The following is a 22478-nucleotide window of genomic DNA, read 5'->3' as shown; positions in this document are numbered from 1 at the left end:
AGACCTTGGGAGAAGGGACCGAGACACTTTATTCATAGTCAGCGCAGTGGTGAGGTATTTCACGTGGAACGCACGAGTTTTAGTCTCGACGCAGAGTAAAATCCTCCATGTAGATGAAGTCTGTAGGAACATCCTAGGTGACCTGGTGAAGGTACGTTCTCTGGAGTATGAAGGACTGGGTGCCCGGAGGGCGGCCCGTCTCTGGAGGGGCTTTTCCTTCAGGGTGCCTTAGTCCGGTAGTACTCCTACACCCTGGTGGTGGGCTGATGTCTTTCCACCCTAGATTTTTGTTTTGTATTTCTGTCTCCTGAATAGAAGGTTTGCCGGCATCGAACTTGAGCCTTGGATGGTGAGTGTGTAGGTTGTGTCCTGTATATATTGTATATAATGCATAATAGGGGGTTTTAGTTAGGTTGGGTGGGGGATTTTGGGGATTTCTTCATCAGTGGTGATAAGAGGACTGATCTGGCCTGGTCCAGGCCCCGCCTGGGGAAAAACTTTGGGGCCTGATCCTAGCTCGGAGTAATCCTGAACTTTGTGGCCAGAGCTGGATCAGGAGTGGCGGGATAGTTAGTGTAGGTCTGTGTTTTATATATATATTAAAAATTACAAAAAAAAAATATAAAATATTAAAAAAAAAAAAAAAAAAAAAAAAAAAATTGTTCATGTCACTATTGTGTATATTGTTATTTTTGGTTTTCTGTGGTGTGAATGAGGTGCGGTAAGGGGGTGACTAAGGTCAGGCAGTGGGACCAGTAGGTTAGTGTTAGTGTCCGGTTGTATATACGTTATATTAGGTTTAGTGTTTTATTGTATATAATCTTGTATATAGGACGGTGTTTTATGTGTATATAGGACGGTGTGAGCGTTGTGTGGGATTGTACATAGTAGTATGAATGAAGCTGGGCCGGGGGTTTTATAGGTTTTATAATATTTTTTTCCTGTATATATATATATATTCCTGCGGTGATTTATTTTGTTTCTATTTTCTGTGATTTGTCGTCTTGTTTTGTTCCTATGTTTGGTGTCCTGTAATGTATTATTGTTCTGTCATGTAATGTACTTATTCTATCAATAAAAAAAAGACCTGCAGTGTATACACACAGGGCAGGAGGAGTGGTGCTGTGCAGTGTATATATACAGGACAGGAGGAGTGGTACTGTGCAGTGTATATATACAGGACAGGAGAGGTGGTACTGTGCAGTGTATATATACAGGACAAGAGGAGTGGTACTGTGCAGTGTATATATACAGGACAGGAGGAGTGGTACTGTGCAGTGTATATATACAGGACAGGAGGAGTGGTACTGTGCAGTGTATATATACAGGACAGGAGGAGTGGTACTGTGCAGTGTATATATACAGGACAGGAGGAGTGGTACTGTGTAGTGTATATATACAGGAGGAGTGGTACTGTGCAGTGTATATATACAGGACAGGAGGAGTGGTACTGTGCAGTGTATATATACAGGACAGGAGGAGTGGTGCTGTGCAGTGTATATATACAGGAGGAGTGGTGCTGTGCAGTGTATATATACAGGTGGAGTGGTACTGTGCAGTGTATATATACAGGAGGAGTGGTACTGTGCAGTGTATATATACAGGACAGGAGGAGTGGTACTGTGCAGTGTATATATACAGGACAGGAGGAGTGGTACTGTGCAGTGTATATATACAGGACAGGAGGAGTGGTGCTGTGCAGGGTATATATACAGGTGGAGTGGTACTGTGCAGTGTATATATACAGGACAGGAGGAGTGGTACTGTGCAGTGTATATATACAGGAGGAGTGGTACTGTGCAGTGTATATATACAGGACAGGAGGAGTGGTACTGTGCAGTGTATATATACAGGACAGGAGGAGTGGTACTGTGCAGTGTATATATACAGGACAGGAGGAGTGGTGCTGTGCAGTGTATATATACAGGAGGAGTGGTGCTGTGCAGTGTATATATACAGGTGGAGTGGTACTGTGCAGTGTATATATACAGGAGGAGTGGTACTGTGCAGTGTATATATACAGGACAGGAGGAGTGGTACTGTGCAGTGTATATATACAGGACAGGAGGAGTGGTACTGTGCAGTGTATATATACAGGACAGGAGGAGTGGTGCTGTGCAGTGTATATATACAGGAGGAGTGGTGCTGTGCAGTGTATATATACAGGAGGAGTGGTACTGTGCAGTGTATATATACAGGACAGGAGGAGTGGTACTCTGCAGTGTATATATACAGGACAGGAGGAGTGATACTGTGCAGTGTATATATACAGGACAGGAGGAGTGGTGCTGTGCAGTGTATATATACAGGACAGGAGGAGTGGTACTGTGCAGTGTATATATACAGGACAGGAGGAGTGGTACTGTGCAGTGTATATATACAGGAGGAGTGGTGCTGTGCAGTGTATATATACAGGAGGAGTGGTACTGTGCAGTGTATATATACAGGAGGAGTGGTACTGTGCAGTGTATATATACAGGACAGGAGGAGTGGTACTGTGCAGTGTATATATACAGGAGGAGTGGTACTGTGCAGTGTATATATACAGGACAGGAGGAGTGGTACTGTGCAGTGTATATATACAGGACAGGAGGAGTGGTACTGTGCAGTGTATATATACAGGACAGGAGGAGTGGTACTGTGCAGTGTATATATACAGGTGGAGTGGTACTGTGTAGTGTATATACAGATTTCTCCTCCAGTATACAGGTAAGTAGTGGTATTGTGATTAGTGACCCTGGTGTTTTCTGCCCCTATGACAGCTCTTCCCCTATAATATCAGTGGATTGTCGGTGGTCGGTCGCGCTCTGCTCCTGGGGTAATAATCGGTCCCTCTCGTCGCCGTCATTCCACAGTCTCTGTACATTTGTCATGCAGTTTTTCTCTCCTCTTCTTTCAGTGGATTCTCTGGGTGGAGGGAGAGGAGGAAGTGAAGGAGCGATGGGAGGAGAGAGAGAAGGAGAGAGAGACAGATGACGAGGGGGGATGGGATTCGTCTTTGTATAGCAGAACGAGGCTTCATCAGACAGACGATCGGATAGATACTCAACATCTGCGTGACATGCACACTGAGCGCTGGATGCCCCTGTGACAGGAGCCGCGACCGCGACCGCAGCCGACCCGCGACACCGCCTCGCACCCCAACAGCTGACATCACCCCTGCCACCGGCATCGCTGCAGCAGTCAAGACGGGCAGGATGGGCGACTGGGACGGAATGAAGAGCGCCGGGCTGCTGCTGAGCTGCATCCTGGTCCTGGGCGTCCAGGTGAGGAGGCGGCGGAGGTGCAGTGCTCATCTCCAGGGCTGGGTGGAGTTGCTGCACGGCAGGAGGCTGGTGGTGCATGGCAGCCGTCAGGGAAGCGGTGGCACCGCCAGTGGAGGGAGCGGTGGTGCAATGAAGCATCCTGCGACTACTGTTAACCCTTTTTTTATTGGCAGGGTCAGGCCGGGGGTGGCGCATGGGGCACAGACTAGAAGATGACGCTAGAACATAATTTTTTATTTTTTTTTATTTTTTTTCCGACCACTGATGCCCAATCAGTTGGATGAGGGCAACTAAATTGAATCAAATATAAATATTTATTATTTTTTTTTATTTTTTATATATATATATATATATATATGTATGTATGTATGTATGTATGTATGTATGTATGTGTGTGTGTTTTGCCGCCATAAACAATTGCAGCACGATTGGGAAAAGAAAAAAATACCCGCATGTCAGGGCAGATGTGGGGGCCGTGCACGGCTAGAGATCACGCCGGGGCACCGCCGCTGCCGTGTGGTTAAGGATGAAGGGGTTAAATGACGTGACGCGAGAGCCCGTGCACAGCGGACGCGGGGATGCGTCTAGTCGGCACGGTGGTTCGGAGGGCGCGGGACTGAAGAAGCAGGTGGTGCCTGATGCCGGAATGGAGATTAATGGAATTACTAATAGGGAGATGGGTCCGTGATGGAAGAGCAGATAATGTCAGGTGACTGTGGGGGCCGCGCTCTCCCTCCGCAGAATTAATGCTGCCGCTTCACCCCGGACTGGAGCGGACAGACCCCGGGGGTCATCCTGGATATTCTGCACTAGTCTGGGCCCAAGAGCTTGCAATCTGCCCCTTTGTAATGGAAGACAATCTATTGTCTCTGTTATCAGCCATTTCAGGTCAAGGAGAGCGGATGACTTGGCGCAGGTGAATTCCATCTGTTGTTCCCTGTTATCAGCCATTTTAGGGTGGGGAGAGGTCGACCGGAGGCTGGGATGGGTTTGGCAATTGCAAATCCCTAGGGGGGCGTCAGGGACAGAAACCCCAGGAGAAAACGGAAAACCACCTGATAATACGCAACGATGCATGGTGCTGTTGTTTGGGGACTATATGGCGGTATTATGTGAGCTCTAGTGTTTAGATATAAGCACAATATAACGGTATTATCTAGGGCTCTATATGGCGCTATTATCTAGGGCTCTATATGGCGCTATTATCTAGGGCTCTATATGGCGCTATTATCTAGGGCTCTATATGGCGCTATTATCTAGGGCTCTATATGGCGCTATTATCTAGGGCTCTATATGGCGCTATTATCTAGGGCTCTATATGGCGCTATTATCTAGGGCTCTATATGGCGCTATTATCTAGGGCTCTATATGGCGCTATTATCTAGGGCTCTATATGGCGCTACTATCTAGGGCTCTAGTGTTTAGAAATAAAGCATAATATAGCAGTACTATCTGGGAACTATATGGCAGTAATATGTGGGCTCTTTTAAGACACTATCTGATACTGTTTATTATCGGCACAATATGGCAGCATTATGTAGGCACTATACGGCGGTATTATGTGTGCTGTGTATGTCTTATAATAGTGCTGGAGCGTTCTCCATCCATATGTGATGGAGATTAGTCGCTCTAGTTATAACGCTCCAGCACTATTATAAGACATATGACTGCTCTGTCGCTCCTGTTATAACGCCGCTCTGTTGGGTACGGCCGCAGCGATGGTGACCAGTACCAGGTGGCTGTAGATACTGGAGGCTCTGCGTTGGTCGCAGTCCATTTTCTCCGTCTCCCCCTGGTACCGACCCCTCCCTCCCACACACAATACAGACCCTTATAATAAAGTCACAAGGCTGCTGTGTATTGTTGGGGTCACGTGAGCCGCAGTCACTGTCCACAAAGCCCAGGCTGGAGCAGGACAGAGATTGTTACACGTCAGGAGCCATTGTGCTACTGCAGATAAACAAACCGCGCAAATAATGGAGAACACCGGAGACAATGCACACAAATCCTAATGTACATACACAGGGTATGCCCAGGTTATAGCAGCTGTACATATATAATTATATACAAGAGATACCCAGGTTATACCAGCTGTACATATATAATTATATACAGGAGATGCCCAGGTTATACCAGCTGTACATATATAATTATATACAAGAGATACCCAGGTTATACCAGCTGTACATATATAATTATATACAGGAGATGCCCAGGTTATAGCAGCTGTACATATATAATTATATACAAGAGATACCCAGGTTATACCAGGTGTACATATATAATTATATACAGGAGATGCCCAGGTTATACCAGCTGTACCTATATAATTATATACAGGAGATGCCCAGGTTATAGCAGCTGTACATATATAATTATATACAAGAGATACCCAGGTTATACCAGGTGTACATATATAATTATATACAGGAGATGTCCAGGTTATAGCAGCTGTACCTATATAATTATATACAGGAGATGCCCAGGTTATACCAGCTGTACATATATAATTATATACAGGAGATGTCCAGGTTATAGCAGCTGTACCTATATAATTATATACAGGAGATGCCCAGGTTATACCAGCTGTACATATATAATTATATACAGGAGATGCCCAGGTTATACCAGCTGTACATACATAATTATATACAGGAGATGATCAGCTTATACCAGCTGTACATATATAATTATATACAGGAGATGCCCAGGTTATACCAGCTGTACATATATAATTATATACAGGAGATGCCCAGCTTATACCAGCTGTACATATATAATTATATACAGGAGATGTCCAGGTTATATGAGCTGTACCTATATAATTATATACAGGAGATACCCAGGTTATAGCAGCTGTACATGTAGAATTATATACAGGAGATGCCCAGCTTATACCAGCTGTACATGTAGAATTATATACAGGAGATGCCCAGCTTATACCAGCTGTACATGTAGAATTATATACAGGAGATGTCCAGCTTATACCAGCTGTACATATATAATTATATACAGGAGATGCCCAGGTTATATGAGCTGTACCTATATAATTATATACAGGAGATGCCCAGGTTATACCAGCTGTACATATATAATTATATACAGGAGATGCCCAGGTTATACCAGCTGTACATATATAATTATATACAGGAGATGCCCAGGTTATACCAGCTGTACATATATAATTATATACAGGAGATGCCCAGGTTATACCAGCTGTACATATATAATTATATACAGGAGATGCCCAGGTTATACCAGCTGTACATATATAATTATATACAGGAGATGCCCAGCTTATACCAGCTGTACATGTAGAATTATATACAGGAGATGCCCAGCTTATACCAGCTGTACATGTAGAATTATATACAGGAGATGTCCAGCTTATACCAGCTGTACATATATAATTATATACAGGAGATGTCCAGGTTATATGAGCTGTACCTATATAATTATATACAGGAGATGCCCAGGTTATACCAGCTGTACATATATAATTATATACAGGAGATGCCCAGGTTATACCAGCTGTACATATATAATTATATACAGGAGATGCCCAGGTTATACCAGCTGTACATATATAGTTATATACAGGAGATGTCCAGGTTATACCAGCTGTATATGTATAATTATATACAGGAGATACCCAGGTTATAGCAGCTGTACCTATATAATTATATACAGGAGATGCCCAGGTTATAGCAGCTGTAATATATAATTATATACAGGAGATGTCCAGGTTATACCAGCTGTACATATATAATTATATACAGGAGATGCCCAGGTTATACCGGCCGTACATGTAGAATTAGGTACAGGAGATGCCCAGCTTATACCAGCTGTACATATATAATTATATACAGGAGATGCCCAGGTTATAGCAGCTGTACATATATAATTATATACAGGAGATGTCCAGGTTATACCAGCTGTACATATATAATTATATACAGGAGATGCCCAGGTTATACCGGCCGTACATGTAGAATTAGGTACAGGAGATGCCCAGGTTATACCGGCCGTACATGTAGAATTACATACAGGAGATGCCCAGGTTATACCGGCCGTACATGTAGAATTACATACAGGAGATGCCCAGGTTATAGCAGTCTCTTTGTAATGTGGAGTCAGAGATGTAGATGCAGCTCCTCCCTCGCAGCGGCTGCTGGCAGTGACAGGATTGATTCTTGGGGTTTAGTGTTTATTATTCGCTGTCATTGGGGTTCGGGGGATTTACAGCTCGTCCATTACAGGATTGTATTGTATGGAGCCAGGAGAGGAGCAGGCCAGATGTATCACACCGGACGGGATTAGATACACAGCTCAGCAGACAGTATCACACAGGATAGGATTAGATACACGGCTCAGCAGACAGTATCACACAGGAGAGGATTAGATACACAGCTCAGCAGACAGTATCACACAGGATAGGATTAGATACACAGCTCAGCAGACAGTATCACACAGAATAGGATTAGATACACGGCTCAGCAGACAGTATCACACAGGATCGGATTAGATACACGGCTCAGCAGACAGTATCACACAGGATAGGATTAGATACACGGCTCAGCAGACAGTATCACACAGGATAGGATTAGATACACGGCTCAGCAGACAGTATCACACAGGATAGGATTAGATACACGGCTCAGCAGACAGTATCACACAGGATCGGATTAGATACACGGCTCAGCAGACAGTATCACACAGGATCGGATTAGATACACGGCTCAGCAGACAGTATCACACAGCATAGGATTAGATACACGGCTCAGCAGACAGTATCACACAGCATAGGATTAGATACACGGCTCAGCAGACGGTATCCCACATGGTAGGCTTAGATGTGCCGGTAGCGCTGTGTTGTGTATGACCGGCTTGGGTCCCCTCGGTGTTAACCCTCCCAGTGCTGGTGGTTCCTCTCTTCGGTGTGGTCCATTACGTGCGGCGTTCGTTAGGATTTACAAGGCCTCTCCGTGTTCCCCGCATCCTCGCTGCAGCCGGGATGAATTGCTTTGTAATTTTATGAGTCCCAATCGGATGAGGCTGAAATAAAATACTGACCAGACGCAAATATCTATAACTCATCCCTGGTATATACATCTCACGTGTCGTCTGCCGCAGGTCACATGGTCCAGAATTTACATTAAGTATCAGTGTGGCACAAAGGACCCTGCATCTGTCAGCCATATAGGGGGCGATAGTCTGCGGGACTCCATAGACTTCACTGGAGAGGGTGACATCAAGGCATGGCCCCCTACATGTGGAGAGAAGCTGCAGGAAACGGGGACCCCCATTCATTAACAGGCGAGACTCCCTCTCGATGGTGGAGATACTACTTTACCACTTACATTTTAGGTTCTTTTTACTATTTCTGTTGTGAAAACCATCAACAAGCTGCTGTTGACAGATCTGTCCCCCTATGTGTGAATTCACTTAATCATTTATATCACACTCTGAAATAATAACCAGATACAGTCCAGCAATCAAATAGTAGGAACGAAGGTTAACAGCAGCTTGCTGACAGTTTCCAAATGCAAATTTTCATTACATCTCACGACAGGTTTGTCAATAGCAGCTTGCTGACAGGCTCCAAATATGTACAAAAAAAAGTTCTATCTGTCAGAACAGATCAGATAAGTCTTCTATAGTTTGCTGACAGGTTCCAGGTAAAAGCAAATTTTCATGTACAGCACACAATAGATCTGACAGCAACAGCTTGCTGACAGGTTCCAAATAGAAAATATATACAGTGGGGAAAATAAGTATTTGATCCACTGCCGATTTTGCAAGTTTTCCCACCTACAAAGAATGGAGAGATCTGTAATTTTTTATCGTAGGTCACTTCACCTGTGAGAGACAGAATCTAAAAAAGAGTGCAGAAAATCACATTGAATGATTTTTACATAATTAATTTGCATTTTATTGAATGAAATAAGTATTTGATCACCGACCAACCAGCAAGAATTCTGGCTCTCACAGACCTGATAGTTTTCCCTCCTACTCTGCACTCATTACCTGTATTAATTGCACCTGTTTGAACTTGTTACCTGTATAAGACACCATTCCACACAATCACATGCCAACCTCTCCACCATGGCCAAGATCAAAGAGCTGTCTAAGGACACCAGGGACAAAATTGTAGACCTGCACAAGGCTGGGATGCACTACAGGACAATGGCAAGCAGCTTGGTGAGAAGGAAACAACTGTTGACGGTCAATCTTCCTCGGTCTGGAGCTCCATGCAGGATCTCACCTCGTGGGGTAAGGATGATTCTGAGAAAGGTGAGGAATCAGCCCAAAACTACACAGGAGGACCTGATCAATGACCTGAAGAGAGCTGGGACCACAGTCTGAAACATTACTGCTAGTAACACACTACGCCGTCATGGATTAAAATCCTGCAGGGCACGCAAGGTCCCCCTGCTCACGCCAGCACATGTCCAGGCCCGTTTGAAGTTCACCAATGACCATCTGGATGATCCAGTGGAGGCACGGGAGAAGGTCATGTGGTCAGATGAGACCAAAATAGAACTTTTTGATGTCAACTAAACTTGCCGTGTTTGGAGGAAGAAGGATGTGATGCGTACCACCCCAAGGACACCATCCCTACCATGAAACATGGTGGGGGAAACATCATACTTTGGGGGTGCTTTTCTGCAATGGGGACAGGACGACTGCTCCGTGTTGAAGGGAGGATGGATGGGGTCATGTATAGTGAGATTTTGGCCAACAACCTCCTTCCCTCAGTAAGAGCATTGAAGATGAGTCATGGCTGGGTCTTCCAGCATGACAATGACCCGAAACACACAGCCAGGGCAACTAAGGAGTGGCTCTGTAAGAAGCATTTCATGGTCCTGGAGTGACCTAGCCAGTCTCCAGACCTGAACCCAATAGAAAATCTTTGGAGGGAGCTGAAACTCTATGTTGCCCAGAGACAGCCTTGAAACCTGAAAGATCTGGAGAAGATCTGTATGGAGGAGGGGGCCAAAATCCCAGCTGCAGTGTGTGCAAACCTGGTCAAGAACTGCAGGAAACGTCTGACCTCTGTAATTGTAACAAAGGTTTCTGGACTAAATATTAAGTTCTGTTTTTCTATTGTATCAAATACTTATTTCATGCAAAAAAATGCTAATTAATTAATTATGTAAAAATCATACAATGTGATTTTCTGGATTTTTTTTTTTTAGATTCTGTCTCTCACAAGTGAAATTACAGACCTCTCCATTCTTCTGTGTAGGTGGGAAAATGTGCAAAATCGGGAGAGTATCAAATACTTATTTTCCCGACTGTGTGTGTGTGTGTGTGTATATATATATATATATATATATATATATATATATATATATATATATATATATATATATATATATATATATATATATATATATATATATATATATATAGAATTATTTATTTATACCAATCTGACAACAGCTTGCTGACAGGTTCCACACAGTAAGAAAAAAATGTTACATTCGGATCTTTATTGCAGATCTGCCAACAGCAGCTTGCTGACAGTTTCCAGATCGAAAACAATTTTTAAATATTTATTTTTCTGACCGCATGGGACACAAGAATAGAAATGGTTGACGTTAAGCTCATCACAGTCACTAAACTGCTGCTGCATGCAGCGTTTTCCTCCTCCGCCGGCGCCGCTTATCACTTAATATATCCTTCCCTGTGTTTTGTGACCCAAGTAATAACATCATTTTGACCCTGAGCCAGATCGCCTTTTATATCCCCCGTTTAGTCTCTCAGGCTGCGGCCCGGGACGGGCACTGAGGTTATGTAATGAAACCACAACAATTCTGAGAAGAAATGATTAAAAACCCTCTCAAGGCTTTATAAGGCTTGTAAAAAGGGGAATGAAGCGAAGGATCTGTGTGAGGGCGAGAAGCGGCTGCTACAGAAAGGAGTCGTGACAATGTGCAAGAACTCAAACACTTTTAGACTTCATCTTTTTATTTTAAGGGACCATATTCAATATTTAGGAATGTGGAGAGAACCTTCAAAATCCTTATCTTGTCCCCATTCTCAGTCCTTCAATCATATCAACAGTAGTGTTGGGATTTCTCTATATTACTCAGTCATTATTGAGCTGCAGGTAATAAGAGCTAATCAGGGGCGGAGCCCTGAACTGCCCCGCCCCCGAGGATCCATTTTGCATCACCTGCGCAAAACTAAAATGCGTACACGTAAAAAAGAAAAAAAATCAAAGCCGGCAGCTTGTAGAAGTAGAGCCACATTATAAGCTTATATCAATTGGAGCTCATTATACTACAATCAAATCTTCTGATATCGGTCATATGGATGGAATTATCTCTGGAGACACAAGTGACGTAATATAATGATGGGGCAGAGCGTTCCGGGGTATGGAGAGGACATCAAAATAATAACTCCTCCCGTTATCTTTCACTCATTGGGACTTCTTGGCACCTCACAATTATAAAACTTAAGCAGGGGCGGAGCTGAGTACTGGATTGTCCCACCCCAAAGGATTTTTTTTTTTTTTTTTAAGAACTGGGTACAAAATAAAAAATCATAGCCAAGCAGCTCGTAATAGTGGAGCTACATTATTAGCTTATATCAATTAAAGCTTATTAGACTACAGAAGCGTTATAAGCTGGTCAGTTTATCCCGATGGTCAGGGGTATAGAGATGGCCTCAAAATCATAACCCCCTTCGCCATCTGACCAACAAGGTAATATTTCACCTATATCATCCAATACTTTGGGGACTTCTTAAAATTTCACAATCATCGAGGCGCTGCAGATCATAAGACATAAGCGGGGGCGGAGCCAAGAACTCACATGTTCCTCCCCCAAGGATTCATTTCACTTTTCCTGCATATTAAGAAGTGTCACAAACTAAACTGGGTGCAAGTGGACAAAAAAAAAATAAGAGCAGGATTATGAGCTTGTGAGTTATTATGAGCTATGAGTTATTAGCAATTCGGCTGAGAGAATTCAAAGATATGAGTGTAGGGTACAGGGAGGATTTTTCAGTCCCTTTCTTTCACCTCATTGACGAACACTACATTTAGTCCCACCCTAGCCTGGACCAGCTGATAACAGAGAGCAATAGATTGTAGTTACCTGCCTTAGTCAGCCTTTGGTCAGGCAAAGGATTGTAGCCAACTATAAAACTTCAGTTTCTTAGGATTTTTTCACACTATTTTGGTCATAAGGGGGCGTTATTTTATTAGAATTACATATAATTTGTGCAATACTTCTACACATCATATAAGGTAGAATGATCTTCAAAATGTTATTTTTTTTATCATTGTTATATTATTACAACTTTTATCTTTTTTTGTTTTCATTTTTTTTATATTGTATGTGTGTGTGTGTGTGTGTGTGTATATATATATAATATATATATATATATATATATATATATATATATATATATATATATACAGTACAGACCAAAAGTTTGGACACACCTTCTCATTTAAAGATTTTTCTGTATTTTCATGACTTTGAAAATTGTACATTCACACTGAATGCATCAAAACTATGAATTAACAAAATTCAGCTCACCCCAAACCATCTCGATTGGGTTCAGGTCCGGTGACTGTGGAGGCCAGGTCATCTGGCGTAGCACCCCATCACTCTCCTTCTTGGTCCGGTTTGCGTTTAGTTGGACCATCATTTATTTTTCAACAGGACAATGACCCCAAACACACCTCCAGGCTGTGCAAGGGCTATTTGACCAAGAAGGAGAGTGATGGGGTGCTACGCCAGATGACCTGGCCTCCACAGTCACCAGACCTGAACCCAATCGAGAAGGTTTGGGGTGAGCTGGACCGCAGAGTGAAGGCAAAAGGGCCAACAAGTGCTAAGCATCTCTGGGAACTCCTTCAAGATTGTTGGAAGACCATTTCCGGTGACTACCTCTTGAAGCTCATCAAGAGAATGCCAAGAGTATGCAAAGCAGTCATCAAAGCAAAATGTGGCTACTTTGAAGAACCTAGAATATAAGACATATTTTCGGTTGTTTCACTCTTTTTTGTTAAGTATATAATTCCACATGTGTTAATTCACAGTTTTGATGCCTTCAGTGTGAATGTACAATTTTCATAGTCATGAAAATACAGAAAAATCTTTAAATGAGGTGTGTCCAAACTTTTGGTCTGTACTGTATAATTCTATACAAGAGATGCCCGGGTTATACCAGCTGCACAGGTATAATTATATAAGGAAGATGCCCAGGTTATGCCAGCAGTATAATAGTAATAATAAAAAAGTACACACACTATCTATATATATATGTGTGTGTGTGTGTGTGTGTATATATTTATTATTATTTATTATTATTACTTAATTATTATTTTTTTTTAAATAGCCAAAAAGTTGTAATATAAAAAAAAAAGTTGTAAAATGTATATTTATATATTATTTTACAACTTCTTGTCTATTTTTCTTTCTTTTTTTTTGTGGTAGGGGGGATGGGTCGTTTGTTTTGTTTTTGATTCAGTCCAGTGTTAATTTCCGCGTCCTAATTGGATAGCAGCAGACTGTTCTTGAGGGACCGCAACTTAATTTCCCGGGGGGACGCGCCGAATGACATGATGCATAAATATAGGGCTATGGTTAAGGCGACAGATGTGACGGGAAGAAGGGAGAGGCGCAGTGAGGCCTGGGATAAGATGGTGGAAAGGTGTCAGTCAGAGGAAATTCGAAAAACATGTTGTAAATACGAGACGGAGATGAAAGGCGCATGGAGAGCGAGGAAAATCGAGAGGCCCAGGAATATGAGATGAAAAAGGCAGATATGGGACTGGGAGGGCCGGAGACGTGAGAGGTGACGGGGAGAGCGAGCGGGGGAAGATGAGGAAGCCAGATCAGCCTTCACGTCCATTTGGGAAGAGGTCGTCATGGCAACAGAGAAAGATAGAACATCTCCATCGGGAACCCGTTACCATGGCAGCTTATCTCCGAAAGTCAGCGATAGAAGCTGAGAACGCACAGGCCGGGGACATAAGACCCTGAGAAGGCGGCTGTATCGCCGAGGCCTAGTCACCTCACCTCACACTGCACAACATGGCTGACACCGGTGACCTTGAGGGAGGCTCCAACTTGTGCGAAACGGTTATTTTCATACTGGAAAAATGATGATTAACTCCAATAATTACATAAATGACTTGATAAATAATGCAAAACACAATGGAGGCCATTGCCAATGGCAACCAATCGGATTCCAGCTCTCATGTTGGAGAGGCCCTTTGGAAATTGAAAGAAGGAACCTGATTGGTTGTTATGGACAACTATGCCATTTAAATAAAAAATGCCACAGTTGCGCATAAATTTCCCCGCGTCCCACCATCCGGCAGGGAAGGGTCTGGACTTGGAATAATCTGCCGTCTATTTTTACCTATTGCTGTTACTCTCCGTGACAATCTACGGCTGTTATCTTATCTCGTGACCACCATGCCCCCCTCCTCCTCCTCCGCCATATTGCGCTCACGCATCAGAATCTGACTAATGATACGGAGGAGGGAGCGCGCTTCAAAACAAAATATGACTCTACAAAAGCAAAAAAAATATATATATTGACATTGACAATGATTTTCTGTGGCGCCAGTGATAGGACGGCGCCCCCCAGGGGACATGTTTGGATATAGAATCCATGGGAAAATGTGTGGTGACAACACATCACTCTATATATGTATGGAAAGGTGAAACCCAAAAATAATGCTGTTATAATACCACCTAAATTATAGCACCACATGTCCTTTAGTTATACAGCCATACTGTGCTACTTAATACTGAGATACTGGGCTTGCATAATGTCATATGGTGCCCACGTAATAGCGCTAATTAATGCACCATTCATTGTCAAGTAATGCTATCATTCGCTGTTCACTTAATTCTGCCATACTCTGTGTAATATAGAGCGCACATAAGCTTGTTGTCTAATGCCTCTTAAAAAGAATTCCCATAAAGTGCATGTATACAACCGCTATACAGAGATGGTGAACATATGAGTGTCCATATAATACCGCGCGGTATAGTGCCTTTATATTAATGATGTATAGATTAAGAGCCCAATTAACATTGCCATATTGTACCTCTATATTAGTGTCATATAAATACGACACTAAATACCACTGCTATACACTGCCTCTACACCACTGCCATACAGTACCTAAATAACACTGCTCTATGTTGCCTATAAAATGTCATGTACTGCCTCACAGAAGTGTCATAACAATATACTAAGACCATACAGATAGTGTATACAAAAGTGTAACTAATATTGCTGTATAGTATCAATAATATAAAACTACCATACACAATACTCTCATACACTTGGCATAAGAGTGGCCAAATAACAGTGCTATACAGTGACCTACGAAGTGCATGTATAACAGCACCAGTGAAATCAACAGTGCGTAGCTCTGACTGAGGGTGTATAGTATCTATATATTACTGTTATGCAATGTCTACATAATACTGTGATACAGTGAACATATAACCAGGGCTGTTGAGTCGGAGCCCATTTTGGTGGAGTCGGTATAAAATGGACCGACTCCGACTCCTAAAATATATAATAAATTGGGTGCAGTAGTTCAATGCAGTTTGTGGGGAATATTTTTTCATAAGAATTTGGGAAAGTTATGAAATGTCCTATAAATGTCTGTCCTATTCCTGATCTAAGGGTCTAGACTTTTAGCTGAGATGAATCTGTGCTGCAGAGTCGGTGGTTTGGCTTACCGACTCCACAGCTTTGCATATAATAATCATCAACACATTAACAGAGCGCCCATAATGTCTCCATTGAAATGAGGCATAAATTAATTGTTCAAAAAAATGTAATTTCATTATGAATAAATAGAAAACATACATAAAATAAGCAAAGGTAGCACATCAGGTAAAGGAGTTTTTTGGATGTTTATTATTCTTCCCTAAATTAGATTCGGCTCTAAAGTTTTAATCTGCTGATAAATGTTCAAGAGAAAGATACTAAAATAATTTTGAAAGTGCCAGTGCTTTTTGATAGCAGCAAGAAAAAAATAAAATAATTAAAAAGTGCAGAGTGCCAATAGATGTCCGAACATAAATCAGTAAAAATGCAAATGCCTGTGTTTGTTTTAGTTCTAACACATTGAATCAGCTACTCCCAAGTGAATCTAGATTATCAATGATCAAACATAGTTTTTACTTACTTATTGCTGATTTGGAGTTTGCTACCTGGCCACCACCCCGACGACGCCGTTTCGCCCTGGCTTTTTCAAAAGGGGCGTATAATAATGTCTTATAATCCTCAAATAATACTGCCATAATGTCAGCATACAGTACAGATGGTAGTACCATACAGTGAACACACAATAGCACCATAATGTGAACACATAACAGTACTATACAGTGTGAACATAATGATGCCATACAGTGAACACACAATAGCACTATAATGTGAACACATAACAGTACTATACAGTGAACACATAATGATACCATACAGTGAACACATAATAGTACCATACAAGATACACGTAACAGTACATTACAGTGAACACATAACAGTGCCATGCAACGTATACATGATAGTGCCATACAAGTATACATGATAGTGCCATACAGTGAACACATAATAACATCATAATGTGAACACATAACAGTACTATACAGTGCACACATAATGATACCATACAAGATACACGTAACAGTACATTACAGTGAACACATAACAGTGCCATGCTACGTATACATGATAGTGCCATGCTGCGTATACATGATAGTGCCATGCTACGTATACATGATAGTGCCATACAACGTATACATTATAGTGCCATACAGTGTCACCATTCTGAAACTGTTCACAGTACCCTTGGCTCCGGTCCCTGACCACATCCTGCGTGATGCCCCCAGGTATATATGTATACACACCCTCCATCATTTATCAGGCAGGTATCGCCGCTGCTCTTGGCTTTTCTGTTGATCTCCGTTTTTTGCTGTTACATAACAGTTTATCTCCCTCCATCACAATGATTGTTTCCTATGATAATGCCGTGCCGTGAATCTAGGTCGCCGCCATCCGCATCTAATCTGCAATAATCATTATTTTCATTTTCCAATTTCTTTAAGTGGCTGCGGACAGATAATTCTTGGCCTCGACGTCAATACGTTCACAGGATTCCACTTATATAGGAGATTTTTTTTTAGATATTTTTATGTGGCTTTGCAGAAGCAGATGTCAATATAAACGTATTCTGGAGGCCAATTTTCCATCAAACTACTGCCAGGAAGTACTATCAGAGGAGCCTCCGCGTATGTGTTTTCAGCAGCTTTGATCCCTATAATATCTGAGCAGCCTTGTAATAGTTATCACTGCTGAATCCAAAGGGGTGAGAGCGGGGACAAAACACGGGGCTGCAGAGGATAAGGGGGTCGCCACAGGGAAATTACGATCTAAAAGACTGGAATCAGGAGCGTGGTGCCCCCACAGGAAAACATTCAGCCCCATCTTCTATGGAAATGTCTAAGGGAAAGAGCATATAAGGACAACCGACTGCGGCCCTATAATACCCCCTGTAATACTAAGATATAAGGACAACCGTATGCGGCCCTATAATACCCCATGTAATACTAAAATATAAGGACGACCGTCTGCGGCCCTATAATACCCCATGTAACACTAAAATATAAGGACAACCGACTGCGGCCCTATAATGCCCCATGTAATACTAAAATATAAGGACAACCGATTGCGGCCCTATAATGCCCCATGTAATACTAAAATATAAGGACAACCGATTGCGGCCCTATAATGCGCCATGTAATACTAAAATATAAGGACAACCGACTGCGGCCCTATAATGCCCCCTGTAATACTAAGATATAAGGACAACCATCTGCCTCCCTATAATACCTCATATCATACTAAAATATAAGGACAACCGACTGCAGCCCTATAATACCCCCTGTAACACTAAAATATAAGGACGGCCGTATGCGGCCCTATAATGCCCCCTGTAACACTAAAATATAAGGACGGCCGTCTGCGGCCCTATAATGCCACCTGTAAGATATAAGGACAACCGTATACGGCCCTATAATACCCCCGTGCAATACTAAAATAGAAGGACGACCGTCTGCGGCCCTATAATACCCCATGTAACACTAAAATATAAGGACGGCCGTCTGCGGCCCTATAATACCCCCTGTAATACTAAAATATAAGGACGACCATCTGCGGCCCTATAATACTTCATGTAATACTAAAATATAAGGACAACCGTATGTGGCCCTATAATACCTCATGTAATACTAAAATATAAGGACGCCCATCTGTGGCCCTATAATACCCCCTGTAATACTAAAATATAAGGATGGCCGTCTGTGGCCCTATAATAACCCCTGTAATACTAAAATATAAGGACGCCCGTCTGCGGCCCTATAATGCCCAGTGTAACACTAAAATATAAGGATGGCCGTCTGCGGCGCTATAATACCCCATGTAACACTAAAATATAAGGATGGCCGTCTGCGGCCCTATAATACCCCATGTAACACTAAAATATAAGGACAACTGTCTGCGGCCCTATAATACCCAGTGTAACGCTAAAATATAAGGATGGTTGTCTGCGGCCCTATAATATCCCCTGTAACACTAAAATATGAAGACGATTGTCTGCGGCCCTATAATACCCCCTGTAATACTAAAATATAAGGACGACCGTCTGCGGCCCTATAATACCCCGTGTAACACTATAAAATATAAGGATGGTCGACTGCGGTCCTATAATACCCCCTGTAATACTAAAATATAAAGACGCCCGTCTGCGGCCCTATAATACCCCCTGTAATACTAAAATATAAAGACGCCCGTCTGCGGCCCTATAATACCCCCTGTAATACTAAAATATAAGGACGCCCATCTACGGCCCTATAAGACTCCATGTAATACTAAAATATAAGGACAACGGTCTGCGGCCCTATAATACCCCATGTAACACTAAAATATACACTGTGTTCCAAATTATTATGCAAAAAGTGTTTAGGAGTGATAAGGGAAGAATTTGTTTGTTTGTCAGTTAAACTCATTGATGGTGATGTGTGTCAGGGCTCTTTATATCACTGTAAGCAATTGCAGACACCTGTGCTAATTAGTTTGGCAGGTGTGTCCAATGAAAGGCAAGACTACTTAAGAAGGCTGTCCCACATTATTAAGCAGCCTACATTTTCTGCCAAAATGGGAAAGAAAAAGGATGTGTCGGCTGCTGAGAAGCAACAAATTGTGGAGTGTTTAGGTCAAGGCATGACTACAATCAACATTGTGCGATGATCAGGATGAAGTGTCTTGGCAATCAAGAAGTATGTAGCTGATTCACAGTACACACGTGTGCGTGCTGATAAGGGCAAATTGAGGACTCTTTCCTACAGGCAATTACGTCAGGTTAAAAGAGCAGCGGCAAAAAAGCCTTGTCATAGCAGAAGACAAGTTTTTGAAGCTGCTGGTGCCTCCAACGTCCCCCGAACAACAAGATGCAGGGTCCTTCAGAGGTTTGCAGCTGTGCATACGCCATCCTGTCGACCTCCTCTATCCACTTCACACAAGCAGAAACGGCTCCAGTGGGCCAAACATTACATGAAGACTGATTTCAAAACTGTTTTGTTCGCGGATGAGTGCCGTATAGCGCTCGATGGTCCAGATGGATGGAGTGGAGGATGGCTGGTTGATGGACACCCCACGCAAACACGGCTACAGCGCCAACAAGGAGGAGGTGGAGTAATGTTTTGGGCTGGAATCATGGGGAGAGAGATTGTCGGCCCCTTTAGGATCCCTGAAGGGGTAAAGATGAACTCCATAATGTATGTTGAGTTTCTCAAACAGCACTTCCTGCCATGGTTCAAGAAGAAGAACCGTGTATTTCACAGCAAGATCATTTCATGCATGATAATGCCCCGTCTCATGCTGCACATAAAACATCTGCATCTCTGGCTGATATGGGCATAAAAGGGGACAAACTTCTGGTGTGACACCCATGCTCCCCTGACCTCAACTCCATTGAGAACCTCTGGAGCATCATCAAAAGGAGTGTCTATGATGGCGGGAGGCAGTTCACATCTAAGCAACAGCTCTGGGAGGGTATTCTGTCCTCATGCAAAACAATTGAAGCAGAAACCATCCAAAACCTGACAAATTCAATGGACGAGAGAGTTCAGAAGCTCCTTTCGAACAAGGGGTCCTATGTGAAAATGTAACATCACCTAGAATAAAGTTTTGAGTTGAAAACTGTTTGATTTCAGTTTGTAATAATCTGCTAATGCTTATAACTTCACAAATGACCATTTTTTTGTTCTTTATTAAAATGAAATGGTTGAAAACTCTGCTGTGCATAATAATTTGGAACATGCATTTTCAGTGCAGTTTGAGTTTTTTATTTTTAAAAAAATATACTGTTATCATAGGCAGTTTGTACAAAAACCTTTCAACTGTACTCTAATAGTTATTTGACTGGAAAATTACAATGACTGCAATTCATATAGGTAATTTGGGAAAATCTGAGAAAATATTATTTGCATAATAATTTGGAACACAGTGTAAGGACAACTGTCTGCGGCCCTATAGTATCCCCTGTAATACTAAAATATAAGGAAGGCCGTCTGCGGCCCTATAATACCTCCTGTAATACTAAAATATAAGGACGCCCGTCTGCGGCCCTATAATACCCAGTGTAACACTATAAAATATAAGGATGGTCGTCTGCGGCCCTATAATACCCCCTGTAATACTAAAATATAAGGACGACCGTCTGCGGCCCTATAATACCCCATGTAACACTAAAATATAAGAACGAACGTCTGCGGCCCTATAATACCCCATGTAACACTAAAATATAAGGACGACCGTCTGCGGCCCTATAATACCCCATGTAACACTAAAATATAAGGACGACCGTCTGCGGCCCTATAATACCCCATGTAACACTAAAATATAAGGACGACCGTCTGCGGCCCTATAATACCCCATGTAACACTAAAATATAAGGATGGCCGTCTGCGGCCCTATAATACCCCCAGTAATACTAAAATATAAGGGCGGCCGTCTGTGGCCCTATAATACCCATTGTAATATATAATACCCCATGTAATACTCGGTGTAAGGGCTCCTACCCATCAGCGTTAATAAATTTGGTCCGATGGTCTGACGAGTGCCGTGAGCACACTGCGATTTTACCGTCAGTTTTTATATAGAGTAATTCTCTCTCATTTAAAGATCATTTTCAAAGTAAATATTCTTCAATAGATAGAAATATGTGAGTGAGATATATAATCATTGTAGTGCGTGTGTAGCTTACTGTACATGTATTTAAGTAATAAATGAAAGGAAAAAAAATGGCGTGGGGTCTCCCGAAATTTTAATAACCAGCTGAGGGAAAGCAGACAGCAGGGGCAGATGTTTATAGCCTGGGAAGGGGGAAATAAACATGGAGCTTCCCAGGCTATTAATATCAGCTCACAGCAGTATACTTAGTCTGTACTGGTTATAAAAATGGGGAACCCCTCCAAAAAAGACATGGTGTTGTCCCCCCCCCCCCATTAATTAATAACCAGCAAAGGCTAGGCAGACAGCTGCGGGCTGCTATTAATAGGCTAGGAAACGGCCATGGATATTGGCCCCCTCCCAGACTAAAAACATCAGCTCTCAGCTGCCCCAGAAATGGCACATCCATAAGATGCGCGAACTATGGCGCTTAGTCTCCGCTCTTCCCACTTGCCCTGGTGCGGTGGAAAGTGGGGTAATAGAGTTGGGGTTCATGTCAGCTTTGTATTGGTAGCTGGCATCAAGCCCAGGGGTTATTAATGGAGTGGCGTCTATAAGACCTAACCCCATAGTCAGATTGTAAATAATATACAGCCAGAATAAAGTCGTTTAATAGAAATAACAACACAGACTCCTTTATTGAAATAAACACCCCCCCTATTTTACCCATTTATTAGGGAAAAAGGAAAAATAATAAACCACCATATTCCTCATCTGTCCGACGAGAAGATTATCCATTTCTCCTTTGACGAGTCTAGCTCTGGTACATCTAGATGCCTTGCTGAATGAAGGCATGATGCAATCGTTCAGCCTGACATTCAGCAGAGACACTGAGCTGCGCGTGATAGCACAGCATCAGTGCCGAGCGGTGATGAGAATAAGGAGAGCAGAGTTCATAACCGATGAACTCCGTTAACCTCACTGATG

The 22478-nt window shown here is 42.5% G+C and overlaps 1 protein-coding gene across 2 annotated transcripts in view; it reads left to right on the top strand.

Moving 5' to 3' along the window:
* Window positions 1-2997: 2997 nt before the first annotated feature.
* Window positions 2998-22478, top strand: part of APLP1 (amyloid beta precursor like protein 1) — a 36296-nt gene continuing 16815 nt past the window's right edge. For both annotated transcript variants that reach the window (XM_073655590.1, XM_073655589.1), the window contains exon 1: window positions 2998-3266. In XM_073655590.1, the coding sequence (XP_073511691.1) occupies window positions 3198-3266 (69 nt within the window). In that variant the 5' untranslated portion in view covers window positions 2998-3197. The remainder of the gene's footprint in view (window positions 3267-22478) is intronic.

This window comes from Phyllobates terribilis, unplaced genomic scaffold (assembly GCF_046119375.1).
Source record: "Phyllobates terribilis strain yellow unplaced genomic scaffold, ASM4611937v1 Scaffold_12__6_contigs__length_324123572, whole genome shotgun sequence".
Lineage (NCBI taxonomy): Eukaryota > Metazoa > Chordata > Amphibia > Anura > Dendrobatidae > Phyllobates > Phyllobates terribilis.
Note: the sequence above shows the minus strand (reverse complement) of the source record. Positions and strands in the feature narration are given on the sequence as shown.